The 24,291-nt window shown below is 50.6% G+C and overlaps 1 protein-coding gene across 1 annotated transcript in view; it reads left to right on the top strand.

Annotated features, from left to right (window-relative positions):
* Positions 1-1,047: 1,047 nt before the first annotated feature.
* Positions 1,048-24,291, top strand: part of LOC309400508 (TBC1 domain family member 10B-like) — a 52,376-nt gene continuing 29,132 nt past the window's right edge. The window contains 5 exon segments of the mRNA XM_081969042.1: positions 1,048-1,713; positions 1,715-2,026; positions 14,153-14,252; positions 14,783-14,889; positions 21,281-21,395. Coding sequence (XP_081825168.1) covers positions 1,208-1,713; positions 1,715-2,026; positions 14,153-14,252; positions 14,783-14,889; positions 21,281-21,395 — 1,140 coding nt within the window. The 5' untranslated portion in view covers positions 1,048-1,207.

The following is a 24,291-nucleotide window of genomic DNA, read 5'->3' as shown; positions in this document are numbered from 1 at the left end:
TTTCTCTTCCTGCACCGATCGCGGTATCCCGGCGGGAAGAGCACAACTGGGGAGTATTTCCTCCCAACAGGCACAAACCAGGAGAAACAAAAACTTCGGAGAGAAGCGAAAGCCTTGAGCCCTGTTTACTCAATCAGCATCGCCGCTGCTTTTAGATCCCTTCTTACTTAGGGGATCCTGACGTTGCTAAATGGATCGGGCAAAGCCGGCGCGCAAAGGCTGCTTGAACCAAAGAACTCACAAAAGAACGTTAAAATTCGTTTTTACCGGGCTTTCGTGCCATCGGGACCCTTCTCTCGCCTCGGATTCGCCAAGCCAGGTGTCAATCAAAATCCTGTGAGGCAATTCAGTCACCTGGCAGAGACCACCTTATTGATCTCTGGCTCCGGCACTCGTTAGTTTGAAATGCGGAGCTCGGTTTAGCGTCATCCTTGAATTGTCCGGACTCCGGACAATGCCTCCCAGCCCCTCAGGAAATATGTCCGGCCTTTCCATCGATTGGCCAAGGTTGGACACATTGCCGCCAAGATTAACAACCCGGCGCATTATCGGATTGGAAGGACGCTACTCTGGAAAGACTCGCATTTACGGCTGCCGTTCATTTGACGACAGGCCGTCGCCTATACGCCACACGAGGCTTGCCGGTTTTTCTTTTCATTGTTTGCGTAGTGTTTAAGTGCACGCCTCCTCTGCCTCCGAACAATGACTTCGGTCTACTTCATTGCGGCTTCTTCAGCTTTCCGGCTAAGAGAAACGGATACCGACCCTGCATTCCTATTAGGGATTGGCGGACGCTAGACCCGCCTCTCGTCGGAACACCTCGTCTCCTCCCTCATTTTCATTGCAGTCTCCCTAAAGTCCCCTTAGTTATTGGCTGCGTCCCCAAGCCCCGCTCTATTCCCATTGGCTGCTTCTTCGTAGGACCCCTGTTCGTTCCGAGTCCCTCAGTGTCCATTCATTTTTTAAAAGCCCTTTCGTGATTGGATAAACTCTTCCTCCTCCTCGCTGTTCATTGGGTGAAACGTCGGCCCGGAGTGCGTGGGCAACTCGGGTGGCTAACTCTCTGGCTCACTCTTTCTGGAGCAGCCGCCGTCTGGGGCGCCGCGAAGCTTTGATCCTCCTCCCTCTCATTTCCCTTCCCTCACCGTCGCTCAGATTTGGCTGGGCGACCAGGCCGCTTCCCCCCCATTGGGGGGGGGGCATTGTTATGGAGACAGGTTCTGTGGATCCGCCGCTGCCTCGGCCCAATGCCTCTCATTCTCTTCATGTTCTCAGGCGGAGGGCTCCCACTCCTGAGGCCTTCGAAGGGACGACGAACAGTAAGCCAGGTTTGCCTCTGGCCGCAACCTACGATGCAGCAATAACCATGGCCCCCGGAGACGTGCCAACTGGGCCGACCGGTGCCACCCCGGCAACACCTTGCAACCCTACAGAGGTAACATTAACTACAATGATTGCAGAGATGACACTTGTGGCCAACAATGCTGGAAAGGTGGCAGAGCCTGGAGAGGTGAAGTCTGAAACCGTAGTGATGGATGCTAGTGATGGGTTTTCGGTGGCCACTGTGGTCAATTCGCTGGTTCCTGTCATCGCTAAGGTGAACGACGGTGGGGTGATGGCAACATCGGTGGCTTTGCCAAGAGACGTGGTAGTGAAAGCCCTACTGGTTGCACCGGCTTCGCCAGTGGTGATTGTGGTGGCTCCCAGTCCTATCCCCACCGGAGAAGATTTCAGCAACACCTCCGGAGGGTTTGACGCTTCATAACTTTTCCACCCCTTCGCCACCTCAAGTCATGGGTTCCCAATCTAGCCTGGGCACTACTGCATCCAAAGTCCCTCTGACTTCTGATACTTTGAGCTATTTAGATTCTGTTAGTCTTATGTCGGGCACATTGGAATCGCTGACAGGTCCTGGATTCCTTGACGACGCTAGCTCTCTGGGGTCTGATTCTGAAATCAATGGACTTGCCTACCGTAAGACTGATAAATATGGCTTCCTGGGGGGCAGCCAGTATTCCATTACACTGTAAGTATTGGCACCACTGTTATGGCCTTTCTATGCTGGGGAAAAGTGCTTTATCTCAGTCAAAGACTAGGGTACTGATAATGGAGAGCTTCACATTTCTTCTCTGTGGGCCACCAGCTCTTATCCTGGTGAAAGTGAACTCAGGAGAAGTAATTGTGTCTTAAGTACTGTCCTGATTACGCTGCCACTAGGTTGTATCAGTGGTCCATTATTGATCAGCTTTCTTAAATGACTTTTTTCTAGTTTGAGACTGGGATACTTCCTGCCGAAGCAGGGGGTTGGACTAGAAGACCTCCAAGGCCCCTTCCAACTCTTATTCTTATTCTTACCTAATACAATTTTCTGGGGAGATATAATAACGCTTCATTTTTCTGATTAGCATTCAGGAAGGAATAATGAAAAAATGTTGTTGGTTTTCAGTAAAAAAAACCGTGATCATTCTGCATTTGGCATGCATCAAATTTGAAGGGCAACTAACAAATTGCATTTTGCTTTCTCTAAAGAAGTGGACAATACACACTATTCACTTCTGCATGGGAAGGAAGGTTGTTAAGTAAGTAATGCTGAAATGTTGAAACGTTTCTGTTTTGTTTTTCATTAAATAGCAGAAACCGTATCTTGTGTAATGATCCATGATACTCAAAACATAACAGGCACCTCCCAAAATGAGTTTCATAGGTCCAATTAGAGCAGCAAAAACAACTTCCAGAGGTTCCTTAGTTTTAAACCCATTCTGTCTGTTTGCTGGAGTAACCTTGCTTTTTTCCTGACTACACATATTACAATTTAATTATTTACTGCAAGGTTTTAACTTTACTCCTTCTGACAATTTAACAGTTTGTTGCAGCATGTTGAAATTAATGTGCCCCATACGCCTATGTAGTAAATGTATGCATTCATCATGTGGTTTCACATTATCATACACTGAGTTAGCTGTATGGGAATCAGATATAACATAAACCATTTGTTAATTTGGCAGTAACCCTATTACCTTCCCTTTCTATGATACATTTATCTCCCTTAAAGGTTACTACATAGCCAATATTAACTAGAGCCCTTACTGATAATAAATTAAATTTCAGTTTAGGTATATACAACATGGATAAATGCTCATTTACAAATGAACACCTTGCCATACCTTCACCAGATGCTTTCACCCTCCAACCATTTGCCAAAGATACATGTTGCTTGCTGGGGGGACAATTTTCCAAAACAATTCCTATTTCTAGTAATGCATTGTGATGCTCCACTATCAACAACCCATGAATCATGGCTTATTGGTGCATTTCTAGAGATAGTCAAAGTAGACATACCTAAATAGCCATGAGCATTTTTCTTAGCTTTTCTAGTATTCTGTTGTTTTGCATGTTTACAGAATCTAGCTATATGCCCCTTAGCCCCACAAGAAAAACATTTTCTAACAGTATAGGCAGTTGAAGGTGACTCTTCATGTTGTGGTGGTTTCTCTTTCAGTTGTTCGCTTTCCAACCTTCTTCTGGACTCTTCCAACAGGCGTGCAGTTATGTCAGACAATGTTAGTTCATTTCGAGTTAGGACCTCAAGGGAAGATACAAAATCATCATAACTCTCATCCAGTGATGACAGAATGATGTAAATTTGATGTAACTCTGAGAAAATAAGTCCCTTTGCATGTAGCTCTTGGAAAACTCCTTTTATAAAGTTTAAATGAGCTAACATATCTCCACCCTTCAGAAGACGTGCCCTAAACAGTTTGCGGGTAAGATGTATATGTGCACCTACAGTGTCACGCACATATATCTTCTTCAAATTCTCCCAACATCTTGCTGCAGAATTCTCCCCACGAATATGAACTAACTGTTGGTCAGTCAACGTTAGACCAATTATACACAATGCTCGTTTGTTGCATCTTTGAAACTCTGCTATCTTCTTGGCATCATCCTCGTCATCTGGATTCCAAGAAGTCACGTCCGGTGGATTCTGTACAGTATCCCACAATCCCTCAGTACGCAGGAGTAGGCTGCACTTCATAGACCAGGAAACATAATTTGTTCCATCCAACCAGGTTATTAGTGATAGACTTGCTGATGGGGCGTGTGCCATCTTCTCCATAATAGTAACACAAACTAAACAGCTATCTCTATACGGTATTGTGTATCAACACCAACTCTCTGTTTAGGTACGTCTGGTACACTCTGGGCCCATAACTAGTGTTAAGTAAGTAAGCTCCCGGTTCAGAGAGCGAGTGTGCAGAGAAGCGTAATGAGAGTGGTATGGAAGAACACGCACAAACCAGCATACAGATACACCGAATAGTATAAAATATAGTAGTTTACTATGTGGAAATAGAGAGGTATTTAGAGTTCAGTTTACAGTCCAAGTCATACACGGTTCAGTCAGTCAGTTATCAATATTCTCAGTTTAACACACAAAGCAGCTAACAGTAGCAAGACTCAGTAACTCACCATACAGTATCAGCGTCTTAACAAACAGAGAGCTAACAGTCATTCTGGCTCCCTCTTATGGCTGCTTGAGGTAACAGCAACCCAATCACATTACAGCAGTACTTAAAGCTACAGTACCACCATCCTGGTTTATATATTGCTAACCCAACTGTTAGCTTACATTCCTAACAAAGGTCCATAAATCTGAGTAACCTGGGGCAATAAAATATACAACTGGACTATCTCAGGTTCCTTTTCCGTAAACCGGGTGTCGGCAACCCACAGCTCTTTAACCCCTCTCCTGCGGCTCACTGCCAACCTGACCTGCTCTCTGCCCAAGACACTGGACCAACCCAGCCATGGCCAATGCCAACCTCGCTAACACGGCTGGCGGGGTGGGAATGGAATCTGGGAGGAGGGTACAGCAGAAAGGGGGACAGGCTCACAGGTGAGTGAGCACGAGTCATCGACACGGCTTCCTCCTCACATGACCCCTTGACCAGCTGTTGCAAGGCCGGGAGTGTGCGCACGAGTGGGGATACCCTCAAGTGAGCGTACAGGCTCGGCCAAAGTGTAGCAAAGGGACATGGAGCTGGCAGGTTTGACTAGCTGAAGGGCGAGCATCTTTGGCAAGGTCACTCTTGGCTTTCTCCAAGCAGGGAAACAGGAAAAGGGGGCTGGCCCCGCCGAACCTCACATGCCCACCCCAGGGATTTGGCTCCGAGAAAGCCAGAGCGCCCTCACCAAAGATGCTCGCCTGTTAGCTGGTCAACCTGCCAGCTCCGTGTGCCTTCGCTGCACTTTGGTCGAGCCTGGCCGCTCGCTTGAGGCTATCCCCGCTCATGTGCGCCCTCCCGACCCTGCATCAGTCAGCCACGGGCGCGTGAGGAGGAGGAGGAGGAAGCTGCTACTGCGGTTTGTGCTTGCTGCTCAGGCAGCCCGGATTTCCAAAAGGTTGCCAAGAAGAAAGAAAAGGATTAGCGAAGAGCCCCAAAGAGAGAGGGAGAAATGAGAAAATGATGGAGGGAGAGAATGAGGAAGGAAAAAAGAGAGAAGAGAAAGAGAGAAGGGAGAAAAAATAGAGAAATGAGAAAATGGAGGGAGAAAATGAGAGAGAGGAAAAGAGGGAAAGAAATGAGAGATGGGGAGAAAAAAAGAGAAAGGGAGAGGGAGATGAAAAAGAAAAAGAAATGCGGGAGAGAAAGAAATGAGAAAATGGAGGGAGGGAGAGAGGAAAAAGAGAAACATGAGAGAGAAGGGGAGAGAAAGAAAAAGAAGGGGGGGGGAAGAAAAATGAGAGGGGGGGGAGAGCCATTTTGCACAGAAAACACCAGGAGCCACAAAACCTGGGTAGAGGGGGGTCATGTGACTTGGAGTGATGTTCAATTGGCCACACCCACCCATGTTTTGTGGCTCCCAGTGTTGTTTTCTGTGGGAAACTCTAAATGGCTCTTTGAGTGTTTAAGGTTGCAGACCCCTGCCTTAAACACTTAAATATCACATTACAACATTGGTTCTCTGGTCTACCAAATGAGTCATTTCTCCGCTCCATATGTAGCTAAGATGTATTTCTATCCGCTTTTCCATAACTACATTTTTCCTTTTCAGTTTGCATGTTCTTCCCTTTGGTGTGAAATCAGAATTGGGTCCCTCGGGGTGTGGCTTCATACACCTTTTCATTGTGATTGAGGTGCTGTATTTCTTGACTTGGCCCATACGTGTGATGATTTTTTTTGTTTTTGAGCACCAGTAATGTGACTGACAATTTTCTGTGGTTTCTCATTGGTTTGAATACTTGTCATAAAAATCGTTCCACATACTGTTCTCTTGAAATCATCCCTATTGCAGTAACTGCATGCTTTTGTAATGACATAAAAGGAAAAGCAGGAAAAAAAATCCTGCTTGAGGATTTTGACTGGTCAAAACTTCAAAAAGGTGAAGTCTTAAAGTCAAGATTGAGTCTGATAACTTTAACTGATATCTATAGACATAATAATTTTCATGGCAATTATAGACAAGCAGCTTGCCAGTGCCTCCTGGAATTTCTTTTTGGCTTCCCACCCTATACTGGTATTTCACTAGGGTACTTTTTCTCAGCCTTGGCAACTTGAAGATGTGTGGAAATGCTGCACTAGAGTGAATTTAAGCATTTCCCATCCAAAATCTTGCAAGCTTGCTTCTGCTTAGTTTCTGGGCCTAGATAAGTTCAGGAAGATGCTGCTTCCCATTAGATAAATTTGTATAAGCTCTTGTGCACACATCCCACAAGCCTTAATTTCAAGCAGGTTTATTCAATTTATTTATTCAAGCAGCCTGATTGTTTTAGAATCAGCTTACCTTTCCCACAAGACTGCAGCTGAGAAGGTAGCAACTACAATAATGAATTTGTGCTGTTATAAATTGTTGAAGCTAATTGCTATTTATAAGCATTATCTACAAGGAACTGTCTCTGAACCTGTTTAAGTTGCAGTTAAAATAGCAGGTGGAACAAAGCATACCCATTTTTGCTAACTATGAAAGTTTCTTACAGATTTACACATGTAAAAAAGGTGTGTGCTCTCCATCCTGAGGCTGCTGATATTTCTCTGCAGGAAAGCAGATAATAATGAAGTGTGTTAATATTATATAGTGTAGGTTTCACTTTGTTTCAGTTGGCATATGTGCTGTGGGAGGGGATGATGGTGTTTCTTTGTGGCAAGATTCTCTTTTTGGTTGTGGATTAGCTGATATTCCTGCCTAATCATCTGTACTAACCTTATGTCGTTTTCAGCTGCTTGTGGAGTGGAAACCCTCTACAGGAAGCCTGTTTTTGAGGAAAGCTGATCAGCACAAGCCAGAGTAACCAATAGAAAAAGATGTGTATGCTAAGAACTAAATTGGCTTACAATTGAAAAAGAGAAGGTAGTATTTAGTATTTGACTTAAGCTTTGAATATACTTTCCAGTTACATTCACTTTTATTCATAGCTTGAACTGGAAGAGGGTTAGAAAAGCAGTCTGGAATTGGGGTTTGCAGTTCACATTTAACCATTTTTCCCTATCTTATTCCAGTAGCCAAACATTTAGCTACAACATGGGTCTGATGTAAATTAGTTGTTCAATACTATTATTTTTTACTCCCATCTATGTTTTCTTAGCAAACAGAAAGGTCTGCTTTTGCCTTCTTCCATAATGTTCCTTTTACTTCCTGGACTAGTTTATCACCTTGGGATTTGCTAATGGGGTCCAATTCAAGTACTGAGCAGGCCTTCTCATGCTTTTGAGTCCAAATAAAATTGGCCAGCTGCTGAGACCTGGATATTGATCGTGTGATCCAAATTATCTCTTGTCTAGTTCGTGTTTATCCTTGAACAGCCTTTGGCAAATTGCTTGGAAGGTTTAGGGGAGGACACGTAAGGAAGGGCAGGATGCAGATTTGAGGTAGCATTAATGACCAAGTCCAGGATTGTATCTGTGATACGACCATGGTCAGTAAGTGACCGGAGGCTGGTTGATAGGCTTCTTTAGGGCAATGAAAGACATGCTTAATAATGTTAGCACACCTGCTTCTTTTGACAGAGAAAACGTTTCACAAAAGCACCAGTTACTGCCTTCTTCCTATTGGTGTGGCTTTGGGGGAACAGTATTCTTCTCGCCCACTCAGAATATTTATTTTGTATGACTTTTTATAATCGGTCTCACTACTTCCTGTTTGGCAAGCAGCCCTTCCTGTTTATTGCTGGGTTTTGTTAATAAGAACCCTGCGTAGATCTTGCTTTATGATCACTATCATCCTGAACCCCCTTGCCTGAAACCTACAGTATAACATTGGGTACCTTTAATTGGATGCTGCACAATTCTAGTTTTTCATATAACTAACCAAATTCTCATTGCCCCATAAACTCTCAAGAAAGAGTCAGTGAATTGTGACTCATAGTGGGCTGAAGGCAACTTCCTAGTTTCAGATCACACTAACCTAGCTGCCTTGCACGTTCTTTCATGTCTTTTTTTAATTGTTAAGGTGGAGGCTATGTGTGAGCCTTGTTTGTGTTGATGATGTGTATCAGCTGATCCTCGAGGCAATAATAGGCAGTGAGAAACCATAAACAGTGTGGTAGAGAAACATTTCTGTGAGATACTGTCAGGTCCACACATGTGAAGGTTCAGTTAAGCTGATTTATTGCTAAAGGCCTGTGCACAGAAATCTTCTCAATAGAATTAAATAAGGGTCAGTGGCGCTCAGGGTTGGAAGTACATTGTTTGGAGCTACATACGGATTCTAGGCTGATCCCTCTTTTCACTCCACTCCCAGGTTCTGCCTTTCCTTCTCTTACAGATACAGATGTAATAAGGAACTGTTCTCCCTTAACCCTCTTGGGTTAAAGCAAGGGGGAGATGCCAAAAGTGTAATACCATGTATAGCACCTGCCTGCATATGTGTGAACAATGAAGAATGTGTTAAGTTTTAGTGTCTGAAGGCTATTTAGCTAAATATAGACCAAACAAAGTTAGTATGTTCAGAATGGGATGACTACAGGTAGTCCTCGACTTAAAATAGTTCATATAGTGACTGTTCAAAGTTACAACAATACTGAAAAAAGTGAATTATGACCATTTCCACACTTACATCTTTTGCAGCATCACCATGATCATGGGATCAAAATTCAGATGCTTGGCAACTGGTTCATACTGTATGTATCACCATTGCTGTGTCCCAAGGTCACAAGCTTTTTGCAAGCTTTTGACAATCAAGAGCAATGGGGAAGCCAGATTCACTTAACTGGGTTACTAACTTATCAACAGTGATTCACTTAACAACTGTGGCAAGAAGAGTCGTAAAATGGGACAAAAGTCACTTAAATGTCTCACTTAACAACATAAATTTTGGGCTCAATTGTGGTCATAAGCCGAGGACCATCTCTACATGCTAGCTTAGAGGGTGTTTGTGAACCATCTTGTCACAATGAGCAAGGGATTTTAGACTAGAGCAGTGATGGCGAACCTATGGCACGTGTGCCACCCTGTCAGCTGGCCAGTGTGCATGCGTGCGCTGGCCAGCTGAGTTCACCCTTTTTAAAAGCCATTTTTCGCCCTCCCCAGGCTCCAGAGGCTTTATAGGTGCCTGGGGAGAGCGAAAACAGCCTCCCTGCCCCCCCCCCCCCCGAGGCCTTCCGGAGGCTTCAGGGACCTTCAGGAGGCTTCCCTGAAGCCTCTGGAGGACTAAAAACGACCCTATGAGCAAACCGGAAGTGACTTCCTGTTTGCTCGGAGGGTCGTCTTGAGCGCTCCGAAGGCTCCAGGGACTGTCTGGAGGCTTCCCTGACGCCTCCAGAAGGTGTCCGGGGGGGGCGGGGGAGGCTGTTTTCGCCCTCCCCAGCCTCCTATAAAGCCTCTGGAGCCTGGGGAGGGCGAAAAAAGCATGTAAAAATGGGGTCGCGCCTGTAGTGCGCGCATGCGCACTGGGGGTCACGCATTGCATTATGGGTGCAGCATGCGCACACACGACCCCCCTGCGCTCCCCCCACTTATGGCACGCGAGCCAAAAAAGGTTCGCCATCGCTGGACTAGAGCTTCCAAGAACACATGGGTAAATCTTGAGGCCACACCTCCGTACCTCCTCTGACCTCCCAGATTAACCTCAGCCTTCGGCCCAGAAGGAGTGTTTTCCTGACTCTCCCTCACTTCATAGACTTAGGTTTGTTTCTAGGTTTTTTCTGGTTTTTTTTTGTTTTTTCTTCTCAATTCGCTTGGATTGAATCACCCCTCCTCAGCCGTGCTCTACTGCTGCTGGCTAGAAAGCTTTGCCGCTTTGCTAGCGCAGCCCCTGGGTGGCCGGACGGTCGCGTAAGAGGGAGAGAGACTCACCTTGCTGCGAGCCTCGCGCAGTCGGCTACGGAGGACGCAGCGCCAAAAGGAGAGGACGAAGATCGTGGCAGCGTCCCGAAGCAAAGAGGAGAGATCAGGCTGCAGATCGGCAGTCGCCATCTTCCATTGTCGCCATCTTAGAGCACGTGAGTGAGCGCTCACGGAGGCCGGGAGCGCTCAAAAAGCCATTGCCGAAGCCGGAAGAGGCTTCAAGGGCTTAAAACTCCGCCGGCTCTCCGGGGAGGGCCCAGAGTTCGGCGGTGGGCCAGCATTCGAACCGCGGACCAGTGGCTGGGAGCGGAACAGCGCGGAGACTTAAAGAGGCAGAGCACACCAAACCGGAGCTGGCAGGAAGGAGGAGGTGGTGGACAGCATAACTCTGAGTAAGATGGTGGAGGCGGTGAGGAGCAGGGGTGCCAGGCCTAGATCTCCAGGGGATTTGGACCCGGGTGAGGGGACCTCCAGGGGAGCCCCCCCAGTCACCAGAGGGAGGTCCTCCACCAAGAAAGGGCACCCCAGGCCCGCTAGAAAGGAAACTCCTAGTAAGGAGGTGCGGGTAACCAGGGCCTCTAGGAGAAACTTCAGGGCCACCATTAGCCCTTCTCCCTCCAGATCACGCTCCCCCCGCAGACTCCCTGGGGTGGAGGAGGCCAGGCCTGGATCCCCAGGCTCTCCCACAGGTTCAGGCAGAAGGTTTAGCTCCCTATCGCCCCCCCCCCTCTCACCTGCCCATCCTAAGGAGACGCGGGGAGACCCCTTTGGGCACAGGGCACCCAGCCCTGCCAGGCGCCAATTGGCCCCTCAATCTCCTGACCCAAGGGAGGATTTACAACCCCCAGAGCTACACCCTTCCCTCCCAGAGCTTCCTGCAAGCATCCAGGAGGTGTTAGCCAGGGCCATAGCTCAAGGGATAGCTTCTGGTATGAAACACCAGTCCCAGGGCTCCAGAAGTAGGTCTTCCCGCGATCATCCCAGGGGTCACCAAGATCGATCCAGACCTTCTGCCCCCAGAGAATCCAGGTCACCCTCCCCTTCCACTGCCAGCGAGGCCTCGGAGCTAGAGGAAGGGGAGTTGAAGGAGATGGGGTTTTCGGAGGATGAGGACGCCCAGGCCCCTGAGGCGCCCAAGATTACCAGGCTGATTAGCGGCCCTTTCGAGGAGGGGGCGGCCGTCCATTCTGCAGGTTCAAGTGATCCGGCCCTGGATCACCCCATCGGCGGCTGCCTCTCCTTGTTCCCGGATGCTTGGGATCGCGTCACCTCGGACGAGTGGGTCCTCCAAACTGTCAGGCTCGGGCTTCAGCTGGAGTTCCGCTCGCAACCCCCGAATAGATTCCGAACCTTCGCCTCCTCTTCAGACCCGGCCAAGCGGGCCCTACTGGGCAAGGCCATCAAGCATCTGATGGACATCAGGGCAGTAGAGACGGTGCCAGAGGGGGAGAAGGGTTCTGGGTTTTATTCTAACCTGTTTCTGGTTCCCAAGAGCTCAGAGGGGTGGAGAGCCATTTTGGATCTCAAGCTACTCAATTGCAGAATGGTCTACCATAGGTTTAAGATGGCCTCTCTTAAATCCATCCTAGAGTGTATCCGACAGGGGGACTTCCTGGCCTCCATCGATCTCACGGAGGCCTACCTACACATCAGGATCGCCCCTGAGCATCGAAGGTTCCTCAGGTTTTCCCACGAGGGCAACCACTTCCAGTATAGGGCCCTTCCCTTTGGGCTGGCATCAGCCCCCAGGACCTTTACCAAGGTGCTGGCCGCGGCCGCGGGTCATCTTCGCTCCTTTCTGATCCGGCTTCATTGTTACCTTGACGATATCCTTGTCTTAGCCAGGTCCCCAGCGGGGGCTGAGCAGGACCTGGAACTTACCATCGACACCTTAAGGTCCCTGGGGTTCTCTATAAACCTCGAGAAAAGCCACCTACTTCCCTCTACCAGGCTCCAACACCTAGGGGCCATCATAGATTCAGGAACGTAGGGAGAGCATTGTTCAGCTGGTGCAGGAGATCCGTAAGTCACGCTCTGTTCCTGTAGTTCTTCTTTCCAGGCTGCTCGGGAAGTTAATCATCAGCCCCCCATTGGAGGATCCTGCAAGGGGAGGTGACCCTGATCCAGGGGTCTCTGGAGCATCCGGACCCGGAGTGGCTCCATCTGACCGTCTGGCGATTGAGCGGGAGCAATTAAGCGGGGCCCAATTCTCCGCGAAGGTCATTAAGACCATTGAGGCGTCCAGGAGACAGTCTACAACTCGCATCTACAATGCCTCCTGGGTCGCCTTCGCGGATTGGTGCCGAGCGAGGGACATCGTCCCAGCCGCGGCATCCGTGCCCCAGGTGCTGGATTTTCTGCAGGAAGGTCTGGAAAAGGGTCTGGCCCCTAGCACTCTGAGGAGGCAGGTCTCTGCCCTTTCCACGGTCCTGGGGGGGTGGATGCCCCGCCTTTATCCCAGCACCCTGTCCTAAAGCGCTTCCTCAAGGGGGCGGCAAATCTGAAGCCCCCTGTGGTCCATTGAATCCCGACCTGGGACCTACCCACTGTCCTCCAGGCACTGACCGAGGCGCCCTTCGAGCCCTTGAGGGAGGTTTCCCTCCAATTCCTGACCCTCAAGGTAGTCTTCCTAGTCGCCATCACGTCGGCCAGGAGGGTATCAGAGCTTAACGCTCTCTCCAGCAGAAGGGACCTCTGCTCATTCCTAGACAACTGGGTCGTCCTCAGACTGGACCCCACGTTCATGCCCTAAGACAACTCTCCCACAGAGGCCTAGAGATAGTTCTGCCAGACTTCTGTCCGCAGCCTTCCAGGGATAGAGAGAGATCTTGGCATCGCCTAGATGTCAGAAGAGCCTTGTGCATCTACCTGAAGCACACGGCGCCCTTCAGGCACTCTGAGGCCCTCTTCGGCCCTCTTCGTCTCCTTTCAGACGTCCACCCGGGGAGCCAAGGTCTCCCCAGCCTCCATCAGCAGGTGGATCAGATTGGCCATCTCCAAGGCCTACGAGGCACGAGGACTCCAGGTTCCTGAGGGCATCACCGCGCACTCCACCAGAAGTGCTGCCACCTCAGTGGCCTGGGCCACCCAGGCTCCTATCGAGTAGATCTGCAGGGCTGCCGCCTGGTCCTCCCCCTCACCTTTCATCAGGCACTACCGGCTAGACGCCTTCGCCTCCGCGGAGGCGGCCTTCAGGAGGAGGGTTCTTCAGGGAGTCCTAGACTCTCGTGGGGCTCAGGCCCAGTGATCCCTCCCATGGACATCTAGCTTTGGTATGTCCCATGTGTGACTCCTCCCATGCCTCACTTTGGAGACTGTCACTTGGTCTTACCTGAACTGCATGTCTCGAAGATGGCGTGGGAGTAGTCACTTCCCCCCCGTTAGGGCACCCTGCGCCAGGGGCCTGAGTTAGTTCAGCGGTCAGTCAGGGACCAGGCAGGAAGGATGTGTGTGTGTTATCTGTCCCTTCCTTTTCCAGGTTCTCTGCTACGACCATCAGTTAATCTGGGAGGTCAGAGGAGGTACGGAGGTGTGGCCTCAAGATTTACCTCAGCCGTGACTACTCCCACGCCATCTTCGAGACATGCAGTTCAGGTAAGACCAACTGACAATTTACCACCATCCCAAGGGTTTGTCTTTTACACTTTTGCAATTTGAATTGCTTTGCTCCCTTCCTCAGTAAAGGAGTTTACTTTGTCTCTGTTGGTATGAAATCTCATAATATAAAGGAGAGGCTGAGAAGTCCATCATATTGCATAGCTCCTTAGTCCTTCCCCTGAAGAGCAGAAACCTTAGAATTGTGCAATACACACAACATTTGTAGCATTTTTCTTAGCTCCACTTCTTCCTCGTTTGCTTTTTTGCTGCAGGGAAAGCACCATCCCTGTGGACGTGGCCCGGCAGAGGGAACTTAAGAGGCTGGACATGTTTTCTCATTGGGATAAGTGGCTGTCATGTAGATTTCAGAAGGTGAGCAGAGATCAGGGTCAGAGACCTCTGTTCCTGGCTAATAGAGAAGAGCTTTAATTTCTGCTTGGAGTTTTTGAATTTCTGCCTCTTTACTTTACATATTAATGTTTGTTCATTTTATTGCAGGTGAAATTGCGATGCCGGAAGGGGATTCCCTCTTCTCTCCGTGCCAAAGCATGGCAGCTACTCTCAAATAGCAAGGAACTTTTGGATCAAAATCTGGGAAAATTTGAGCTATTTCCACAAATCTTTTAAGGCTACTGAAATCCTTTCCATAACAACAATTGATAGCAGTTGATCCTGTGGAGCTGTGTTTCTCGACCTTGGCAGCTTGAAGATGCGTGGACTTCAACTCCCAGAATTCCCCAACCAGACTGGCTGGGGAATTCTGGGAGTTGAAGTCCACCAATCTTCAAGCTGCCAAGTTCGAGAAACACTGTGTAGAGGCAGTAAGGAAAAGTCCTCTAAGATAGGCGTCTGCCTCCAAATTCACTGACTTACCTTCCTTGTTGCCTTTTCTTTTCTCTTAGGATTTGGAGCGTCAGCCTGGTGATCCCAAATGGCTAGATGTGATTGAGAAGGACCTCCACAGGCAATTCCCTTTCCATGAGATGTTTGCAGCTCGGGGAGGCCATGGGTGAGAGAATTAAAGAAGGGGCATTTTTGTTCCAGTGCTCAGACCTCTAGGATTTGAAAATCACTACAATCCTTTCTGTTGTCAAAATGCATAAAACAGTTCTCCCTCTTAACATACTAGATCACCTCAGTCACCCCCAACTCCCCATAGAGGACTATCTGTATTGGCCCAGCTCTTTCTTATATTAAATTGCCTCTACCACCCTAGCCCTACACCTGCTCCCATATCTGACCTCTGATGTGCCCTTCAATGCCTTTCTTCATCTCTAGACTTAAAATACCATGTGACTTTTAGCTGTTTCATTAACATCCTGGCACAAGATCTGAGAAATGCTGAGTATTAACTGGCCTATAGGCCTTGTTATTAATTAAAGACCCCAAAGAAACATAACAGATAATTCTGCTTTCTCCAGTGCGCTGCTTGGAGAGTCCAAGGAAGGGTTAACACAGCCTATCTGCCCAAGGACTGAGTTGATTTTTCCCCTGGTCACGCCTCCTTTGCCTCCTTAGGTTCAGTTTTAAAAACTCAGTCCGCCCGATAGGACTTGTTTGGGGAGCTCCCGGTCTTTGGACAGATAGGCTGGGCTCTCCAAGAAAACGTAGTTAGCTTAGTGTTAGATTAGAATTTTTAGGATTTTTCCCTTATTTCTTACTGTGTTTTAGTTTTTTAATTGAGGATTTGGTGCTTGTGATTGTTTCCTGAGGCATCGGAGGAGCCCCACCTGCTGCGTTCCTCGCGGTGGGGGAAATCAGCTGAGGCCGCTGGTCCGGCGGCTGCCGGCGAGTGCGGGGATGGTCGAGGCTTCGACGCGCCCCCAGCCGCTTTTCAGGGAGTTTTTCGGCTGAATTTCTCCCCAGCGGTGTCTCTGCAGGCTTCGGAGGTCGCGGCGGCCATTTTGAATGTGACGCATTGGCGCGCTTTCCAACGGCCCATTTTAGGCGCCAGTTGCATTCCCGGCCATTTTAAAGCACGCGAAAGTCAGGGCAGCCATTTTGTTTGTAGTCATTTAGGCAGCAGCAAGGCAAAGACTCTTCAGCTCTCCGCGCCTCTCCGCCTCAGTGCAGATCGCCGCCGGGGGTTGCGGAGGCCTGTCCAGGACGCCGGCAGTACCTGAACCCCCCTATCTTGTCCTTCGGCCTGAAGGGGTGGCTGTGGAGTGTCCATGTGTCCCCTTCCAGCCTCCGGAACAGTTTCAGATCTGCAGACGCTTAGGAGCCAGCTGGCCAGCGTCCAGTTCCCTTCTCCTACGGCTGACTCACTCTCCACCTGAGCAAGCATGGCAGATGAAGGTTTGGAGCAGAGGGAGGAGTTGGCAGGGCCATCTGCTAAGCGCAGTAGGCCAGATCCCTCAGGCCAGGGGAGAAAGGGTTGTAGGGGAGCAGGGAGCAAGTCGTCCCACAGCTCCTCTGGGAACAAGGGCCCTAAACACCAGGGAGACAAGAAGCAGGAGGGCCCCAAGGAGAGACCTAGTAAGGCCCAGACCCCTCATCCTCCTCAAGCCTGTGAGGCTGGACTGGGGCCTACTTTAACCAGGCAGGAGAGAGAGGAATCTCTCTCTAATCAAGGGGATCAGTCTCCCTCTATCAGTGGTAGGGATTCCCTGTCTGGCTCCCCTGTAGCATCCCTGGGTTATTCAGACTCCCCTAGCTCTTCTGTGAGGGATGAGCTGGAGTCTTTCCACGGTTGCCTCCACATGGAGGAACCCTTGGCTCCTGTTCACTCTGAAAGAGGCCAAGTCCCTTCTAGGCCCAGGCCTGTTGAGGACAAAGGCCCGGCTCTCTCAGCTGAGATGAGGGAGATCATTACTCAGGCTATCTCTCGGGGTGGTTGAAGCCATGCGCCAAAAGGAAATTAAAAGTGGCAAGGTCCCCAGGGCTACCCTTTCCCACGCGGAAGGTAGGAGCCGCGACCCTGGTTCCCCAGGCACCTCTGTTACCACAGAGGTATCTGGGAGGAGGAAGCTGTGGATGAGTTTGAACTTTCGGAGGATGAAGACATGCCTCCCAATAAGCCAGCCTTCACTGGCCTGTTCAAGCCTTCATTGTTTAAAGCTATCTTACACAAGGCCAGGGCCTCTACAGAGCTCGGAGCCAATCCTAAGGATAAGGCCACCCCCTCCACTTCGCAGGACCTTAAAGTGGGCCTCTTTAGTGAAACCACCCCGGACCCGGAACTTATTCCAGTCCCTGACTTGTTCATGGACGTGGTACAGTGCCAATGGGTGCAGCCAGGTACCCTGGCTAACCCCAGTGGGGCAGACAAAACCTTATAACCTCTGGAGCTGAAGTTAAAGGATGTCTTAAAGATGCCCGAGGTGGATGCCCCGGTGGTCTCGCTGACCTCCAGTTCTTCTCTTCTGGCTGACCTGTTAGAGGGATTAAAAGCAGAGGATAAGAGGTCTGAAAAGGCCTGCCACAAAATGCACCAGGCGGCTGCCTGGGCAATCAAGGCTTCCACCTCAGCCTCTTTTTTTACGAGGGCCTCCCTGCTCTGGCTACGCCAGCTGAGATCTCAGCCTCCTTTAGAGGCATCTCGTTGGCGACACGATCTTAACAAGATCATTACAGCGGTAGAATACTCAGCGGATGCCTCCCTGAATGCTGCAAAGTTCGCATCCAGGGCGCTGGCTTCCAACATGACCTCACGCCGCTTGCTGTGGCTCCGGCACTGGCAAGCGGACATGAAGGCCAAATGGAAGCTGGCTTCAGCTCCGTTCAAAGGGGGTTTTCTCTTTGGAGACTCCTTAGAGAAATTCTTAATTGAGACGAAAGATAAACGGAAAATCCTCCCGTCTACCTTCAAGAAGAATGGGAAAAAGGGTTCTGTGTCCTTCAGGAAGCAGGCCTTTCGGGCACAAGACAGCGCCCAGGCCTCCACCTCCTCCTATCCCTATCAGAGGTCCTACAGCCAGTCTAATGACAGGACCAAGGACCAGAACAACTTTACCCCCAGGGGCAAACAGCACAACCAGGGCTCCTTTCGAAAGCCCGTTTGAGGGGGTTCCCACAACTGACAGTTCAGGCACGGCAAGTGACCGCCAGAGCTCCCCTCCCATCAGAGGCCGCCTACAACTCTATGCAGACCGCTGGGAGGGAATCACCACGGACTCGTGGATCCTAAACACCATCAGGTGGGGGCTGACACTGGAATTTCTATCTTTTCCACCACGAACATTTGTTCGTTGCCCCCTGGCCAAGGACCCTGGAAAAAGGTTCCTCATGCAGGCAGAAATCGATCATCTTCTGCAAATAAATGCCATAGAGCCCGTTCCCCCGGATCAGGAAGGGAGGGGATTCTACTCCATTCTCTTCCTGGTCCCCAAGAACTCGGGGGTGGAGGGCCATATTAGATCTGAAGCGCCTGAACCAACATCTGGCCTACAAGCACTTCAAGATGCAGTCCCTCCAATCTATCCTAGGCTGCATAAGGCGAGGTGACCTGCTCACCTCCATCGATCTCAAGGAGGCGTATCTGCATGTGCCCATCCATCTGTCCCACAGGAAGTTCCTACGGCTGTGCTACAACGGAAGACACTATCAATACAGGGCTCTGCCGTTCGGTCTCTCGTCCACCCCCAGAACGTTTACCAAGCTCCTTGCGGCTGTGGTGGCTCATCTGCGTTCTCGTCCCATCCGTCTGGAATGTTACCTAGACGATATAATCATTCACTCGAGAAGTTGTCTGCAGGCGGTGAAGGACGTAAGGAGCACCATTCGCACCTTACAGGAACACGGATTCTCAGTAAACATGGAGAAGAGCCACCTGGACCCAACTACACGCATCCAACACCTGGGCACCATAATGGACTCGATCTCGTGCCAGGTGTCCCTGTCTCCGGACAGGCTACGCAATCTCAGGAGCAGGATTTGGCAGTGCCGCCGGGCCACCTCCTTGCCGATCATCCAGCTCTCCCAACTGCTGGGCATCATGATATCCTGCCTCAATGTGGTTCCCTGGGCTCGTCTTCATGCCAGGGAACTACAGTGGTTTCTGCTGCCAATGCAGAGAGCAAAGGCAAGCAACTCCCCCAGAAAGGTTCGGCTTCCACGGAACGTGTTCCGTTCCCTGAAATGGTGGCAGTCGAAGGTGGTGGAGAAGGGCTGTCTGTTCAAGGAGCCCGACAGGATTGTAGTGACGTCGGATGCCAGCCTCTACGGTTGGGGCGCGCATTGCCAAGGTCAGCTGGCGCAAGGCAGGTGGTCGCGCGCGGAAGCAGCCCGAAACATCAATTGGCTGGAGCTGAGAGCAGCCTGACTCGCCCTGAGACGGTTCTCGAGCCTGCTGGTGGGTCGCCACGTTCTGTTACTTACGGACAATATGGCTACGAAGGCCCATGTGAACCGGCAGGGTGGCACCCACTCCAGGAGACTCATGGCAGAGGCGGAAGCCCTGGGCTGTTGGGCAGAGATCCACTTAGCGCCGTTGAGAGCGGATCATATCACCGGCAGCAGCAATGTGAGCGCGGATTGGTTGAGTCGTCAGACAATCAACAACTTGGAGTGGATGCTGCATCCAGACCTGTTCAATCAGATTGTGAGACGGTTCGGACTTCCGCAAGTCAACCTGTTCGCTATGGCGGCCCACACTCAACTTCTGCGATTCTTTTCGCGTTACCAATCGGCGCAGGCAGAGGGGACGGACGCTCTAAGGACCAGTTGGCCCCCAGGACTCCTGTACGCGTTCCCGCCCCTCCCACTCATTCCGCGGGTGATCAACAAGCTCCTGGCGGAAGGGGCGGAGCTCATTCTGGTGGCTCCACATTGGCCCAGAAGGTCCTGGTTCGCGGATCTGGTCAATCTGTCCTTGGAAAGGCCATGGAGAATCCCCCAGGAGAAGGTGGCCTTGAGCCAAGGGGCCATCAGTCATCCAGAGCCCCAGTGGCTCCAGCTAGCCGTCTGGTGCTTGAGGGGCAGCTCCTGAGGAATCGACGCCTCTCGGACAAAGTCATCCAGACCATTCAGGCTTCCAGACGACCGGCCACGACTCGCATATATGAGGCGACCTGGTCTGCTTTTTCTACTTGGTGCAAGCAACGTGACATTGTTGATGTTGAGGCGTCCATACCACAGTTGCTGGACTTCCTCCAGGAAGGTTCTGACAAGGGTTTGGCACCCGCCACGCTCAGGCGTCAAGTTGCTGCCTTGTCTACCATTCTGGCTAGAAACCATCTTCAGTCCTTGAGTCATCACCCCCAGGTCAAGAGTTTCTTGAAGGGGGCTTCCAATCTACGACCTCAGACGGTACGTAGGTACCCGTCCTGGAACTTACCGTTCGTCCTGCAAGCATTGACTACTTCACCATTTGAGCCTCTGAAAACAGTCTCTCTGCGCCACTTGACCCTTAAGACCGCCTTTCTAATAGCGATCACTTCTGCTAGAAGGGTGTCAGAGATCGTGGCCTTTTCGGTCAGGGAGGAGCTGTGCATCATCCGTCCAGACCGTGTTGTCTTGCGCCTTGACGCTACCTTCTTGCCGAAGGTGAACTCTCATTTCCACAGATCTCAGGAGGTGATACTCCCGAACTTCTGTCCCAAGCCTCAGCACCCCAAAGAGCGCATTTGGCACAAGTTGGACATGCAGCGAGCTGTTCGTCTCTACATGAAACGGACTAAAAACCTCAGACATTCTGAATCTTTCTTTGTGTCGTTTCAACCAGGATCGTTGGGTCGCAAGGTCTCTTCATCGACCATTGGGCGCTGGCTGAGGGCCTGCATTAAGATGGCCTATGAGCAGCAGGGCAAGACTGTTCCGGCTCGGGTGACGGCCCACTCCACAAGAAGCGCGGCCACAACTGCGGCCTGGGCGACCCAGGCGTCTATCATTGACATTTGCAGGGCTGCTACGTGGGCTTCTCCCACAGCTTTCATTAGAAACTACAAAATTGATTCCTTTGCCGCCGCCGAAGCCTCTCTTGGACAAAGAGTTTTGCAAAAAGTTATAGAGGCTCCGGACAGTAGTGACACTCCCTGCCCTGGGACACAATAGCTTGGGTATGTCCCTTCCTTGGACTCTCCAAGCAGCGTACTGGAGAATGACCGTTGGCTTACCTGAACGGTCGTTCTCGGGGCGCTACGGGAGAGTCCAAGACCCTCCCAGGGTTGATGAAAACCAAGACTGTTTCGTAAACTTAAGTGACCTAAGAGCGTGCTTCAACGGACAAGACCTCGTTTTTAAAACTGAACCTAAGGAGGCGTGACCAGGGGAAAAATCAACTCAGTCCTTGGGCAGATAGGCTGTGTTAACCCTTCCTTGGACTCTCCTGCAGCTCCCCGAGAACGACCATTCAGGTAAGCCAACGGTCATTCCTAGAGTTTGGTCTTGTGAACAGGGAGCTCCAATAGAGTCCAATAATCTAGATTAAATTTTCCATTCCTTATCCTTCTCTGTCACAGGCAGCAGGACCTCTATCGCATCCTAAAAGCCTATACCATCTACCGGCCAGAAGAAGGTTACTGCCAAGCACAAGCGCCTGTAGCTGCAGTTTTGCTGATGCATATGCCCGCGGAGGTGAGCTGCTTCATCTGCACTGCAGTTGCCAGTTTAGAAAGCATATTTTCTCTGGGAAAGAACGATATTTCCTAGTTTTACCTATATTTGCAGAATATTTCATCAGGTTGTGGCAAGTATATCGGGGTCTCCAGGGCATGGCCCACTACTATTTGGAACTAGGCCGCATGAGAGATGGGCCATGCGCACACACAACTCCACTCGCATGAGCGTTTCTCTTTTGTGTGAGTGGAGCTGCGTGTGCACCAGAGGTTATATTCAGCAGGTTCTGACCAGTTCTGGAGAACTGGTAGCAGAAATTCTGAGTAGTTCAGAGAACCGGTAAATACCACCTTTGACTGGCCCCGCCCCCATCTATTCTCTGCCTCCCGAGTCCCAGCTGATCGGGAGGAAATGGGGATTTTGCAGTAACCTTTCCCTGGAGTGGGGAGGAAATTGAGGTTTTACAGTATCCTTCCCCTGCCATGTCCACCAAGCCACACCCACCAAGCCACGCCTACAGAACCAGTAGTAAAAAAATTTGAATCCCACCACTGGTGTGCACTGGCCCACTGCTTGTGTGGACCAGTTCTCCCAAGTTGGTGGAGACAGCGGTCATGCATGGGTTAACTCAGTCAGTAACCACTAGAACTGAGTCTACCAAAGTGATGTCACCGTCTCTGTGGAGCATGCTCCCGCTTTTCTAGACTCAGTTCGATCAGAACTGGCTGTGCTAATCGCTTCTCCTCTACAAAACTTAAATATTTGATCATTTTAATTCGAATTTGAACTTAATTGGACTTCTCTACAAAATACTTCTAAATTGTTCGTCTCCATTGGGCTCCTGCTGAAGTTCTCAGCACTCTCAACAGCCTCTGCGGCTGGAGAGGATTGCCTCGCTTTGGCGAGGCCTGCCTTGCTTTGCCTTCAGGCTACTAAGGCTCCCCAGGCAGCAGCGCCTTCGGAAGGAGCCAGAAGAGGCTCTCCAACGAGGGATTCTCAGCCTCTGATCCCCTTTCTGCTGTGCTGACTGCCGCTGCCAGAAGCCTCCGATCGCCGCAGGGCGCCCGAAAATCCGCGTGGAGCCGTTTCGATGCTGGGAGGCTCCGTTTCTGCCACCGCTTCGCCTTGATCGTCGTTCTCGCCCCAGCTGTCCTCCACGGCTTCGCCCTTGGCCCCACAGCCTTGCCGCAGGGCCTAACCCACCCACACTATCAGCGCGGCCTCGGCTACCTCGTGGTGCCGGCCCATAGGCTTTGCAGCCTCAGCGGCCATTTTGTTTGGGCACGAAAGTGTTCGGCGGCCATTTTGGACACCAACTGTGAGTACTGGCTATGGCGTCCTCTCCTAATCCTGGCTCTCAGCTGCCTCCAGTCCCTGTGACTCCTGCCCCTGCCACCGAGCCTCCTGCTTCTAAGGGCCGCAAGCGCAGGCCTGCCCCAGGGGATGCTATCCAGCCCCCTCCCAGGGATCCAAGGCCTGACCAAGGGGGCGCTGAGGAACCACCACCCCCGGGAGGATGATAGGGCCCCTCAGGCTTCGGCTAAGAAGGCCAGATCAAAGACCAAGCACACTGAGCCTCGCCTTTTCCAGGCCCAAAGGCCTACCCACTCTAGCCCCGCTTGTCACTGCGTTAAATTGTTTGCTAGTCTGAACTGAATAGCTGAACTGAAAGAGTTACTGCGCAGGTCATAAGCCTTATCTGACAATGATTTATTGCGCATGCTTAACATGTTTTTTACTTCACACATTCCAGACTTCTCTTCCCCCTTTTGATCTTTGTCCGTCTGCCAGGAAGCTGGTAGACAAACTGTTTTCTGCCAAAATGTAACAATTAGATAGATTTGTTTTATTTCTTTATTTTCTTATTTTTGTATTAAAGCTTGTTTTTAATTAGAATATGTTTTCCGGGATTCTTGTTTCTTTTTTTCGCACCTTAAAGATAATGCTGTTTGGAAACGCCGCGATCTAAGACCTCATTTAGTTCAGGGTGAAATCTTCCCCTGACACCGCTCCTGTTCTATCATCTGACTCGGAGGAGGACTTCTCTCCTGCTGCCTCAATTCTGCAGCCTGAGGAGGCCAGGGGCACAGAGGCCTTGGACGACAGTGGGGATGATTCAGATTGTGGCAGGAGCATTACCCCTGATGAGGATCCCCTCTAACAGGAAGATATTTCTCCCCATCCCCGCCGTCGCCACTCCTATTCACCAGGCATGGCTGATATGATCTCTGAGGCCATTGAATGTGGGATTGCGGCTGGCCTTAAACACAGGTCTTCTAATCGCTCTGCTTCTCGCAGGTCTGCTTCTTCCTCCAGCTCCAGGCGCAGGGATGGTGATCTCTCGGCTTCTTCGTCGAACGACTTACCCGGCACCTCCAACCAGCAGTCGGTCTTCGGGGGAGAGGATCGCCCGGCAAGAGACTCAGATCTATCTGAGGATGAGGGTCTTCCCCCCGATCCACCTCCCTTTGTCGGTTTGTTTAAACCTGCTGTCTTTCGCTCTCTCCTTTTTAAGGCCAGGAAGATCACAGGCATTCCTTCTCCTAAGACGGATCAGACTGCGGAAGCAGACAAGGCTGACACCACTGACCCACTCTTCACCCAGCCTACGGTGGAAAAGGAGGTGATCCCATCACCACGCTTCTTCTTGGACGTTGTCCAAAATCAATGGGCATCTCCAGGTACCGCCCCCTCCCCAATGCCTCGGATAAACGCCTGTATAATGTGTCTCATGACCTCGCCAAGGCTTTGGAGGTACCTTCTATTGACTTACCTATCATTGCTCTGTCCTCTCCCAACGTGGCCTTGGCAGCTCCTGAGGAAACACTGCGGCCTCAGGGCAAGAGTATCGAACAGACTGTGGTCAAAGGCCACCAGGCCTCAGCTTGGTCGGTTAGGGCTGACACCTCCTCTT

The sequence above is a fragment of the Natrix helvetica genome, assembly GCF_964273705.1.
Source record: "Natrix helvetica genome assembly, chromosome: W".
Taxonomy (NCBI): domain Eukaryota; kingdom Metazoa; phylum Chordata; class Lepidosauria; order Squamata; family Natricidae; genus Natrix; species Natrix helvetica.
The sequence above is the reverse complement of the archived record's forward strand: the minus strand, read 5'-3'. Positions and strand labels throughout refer to the sequence as shown.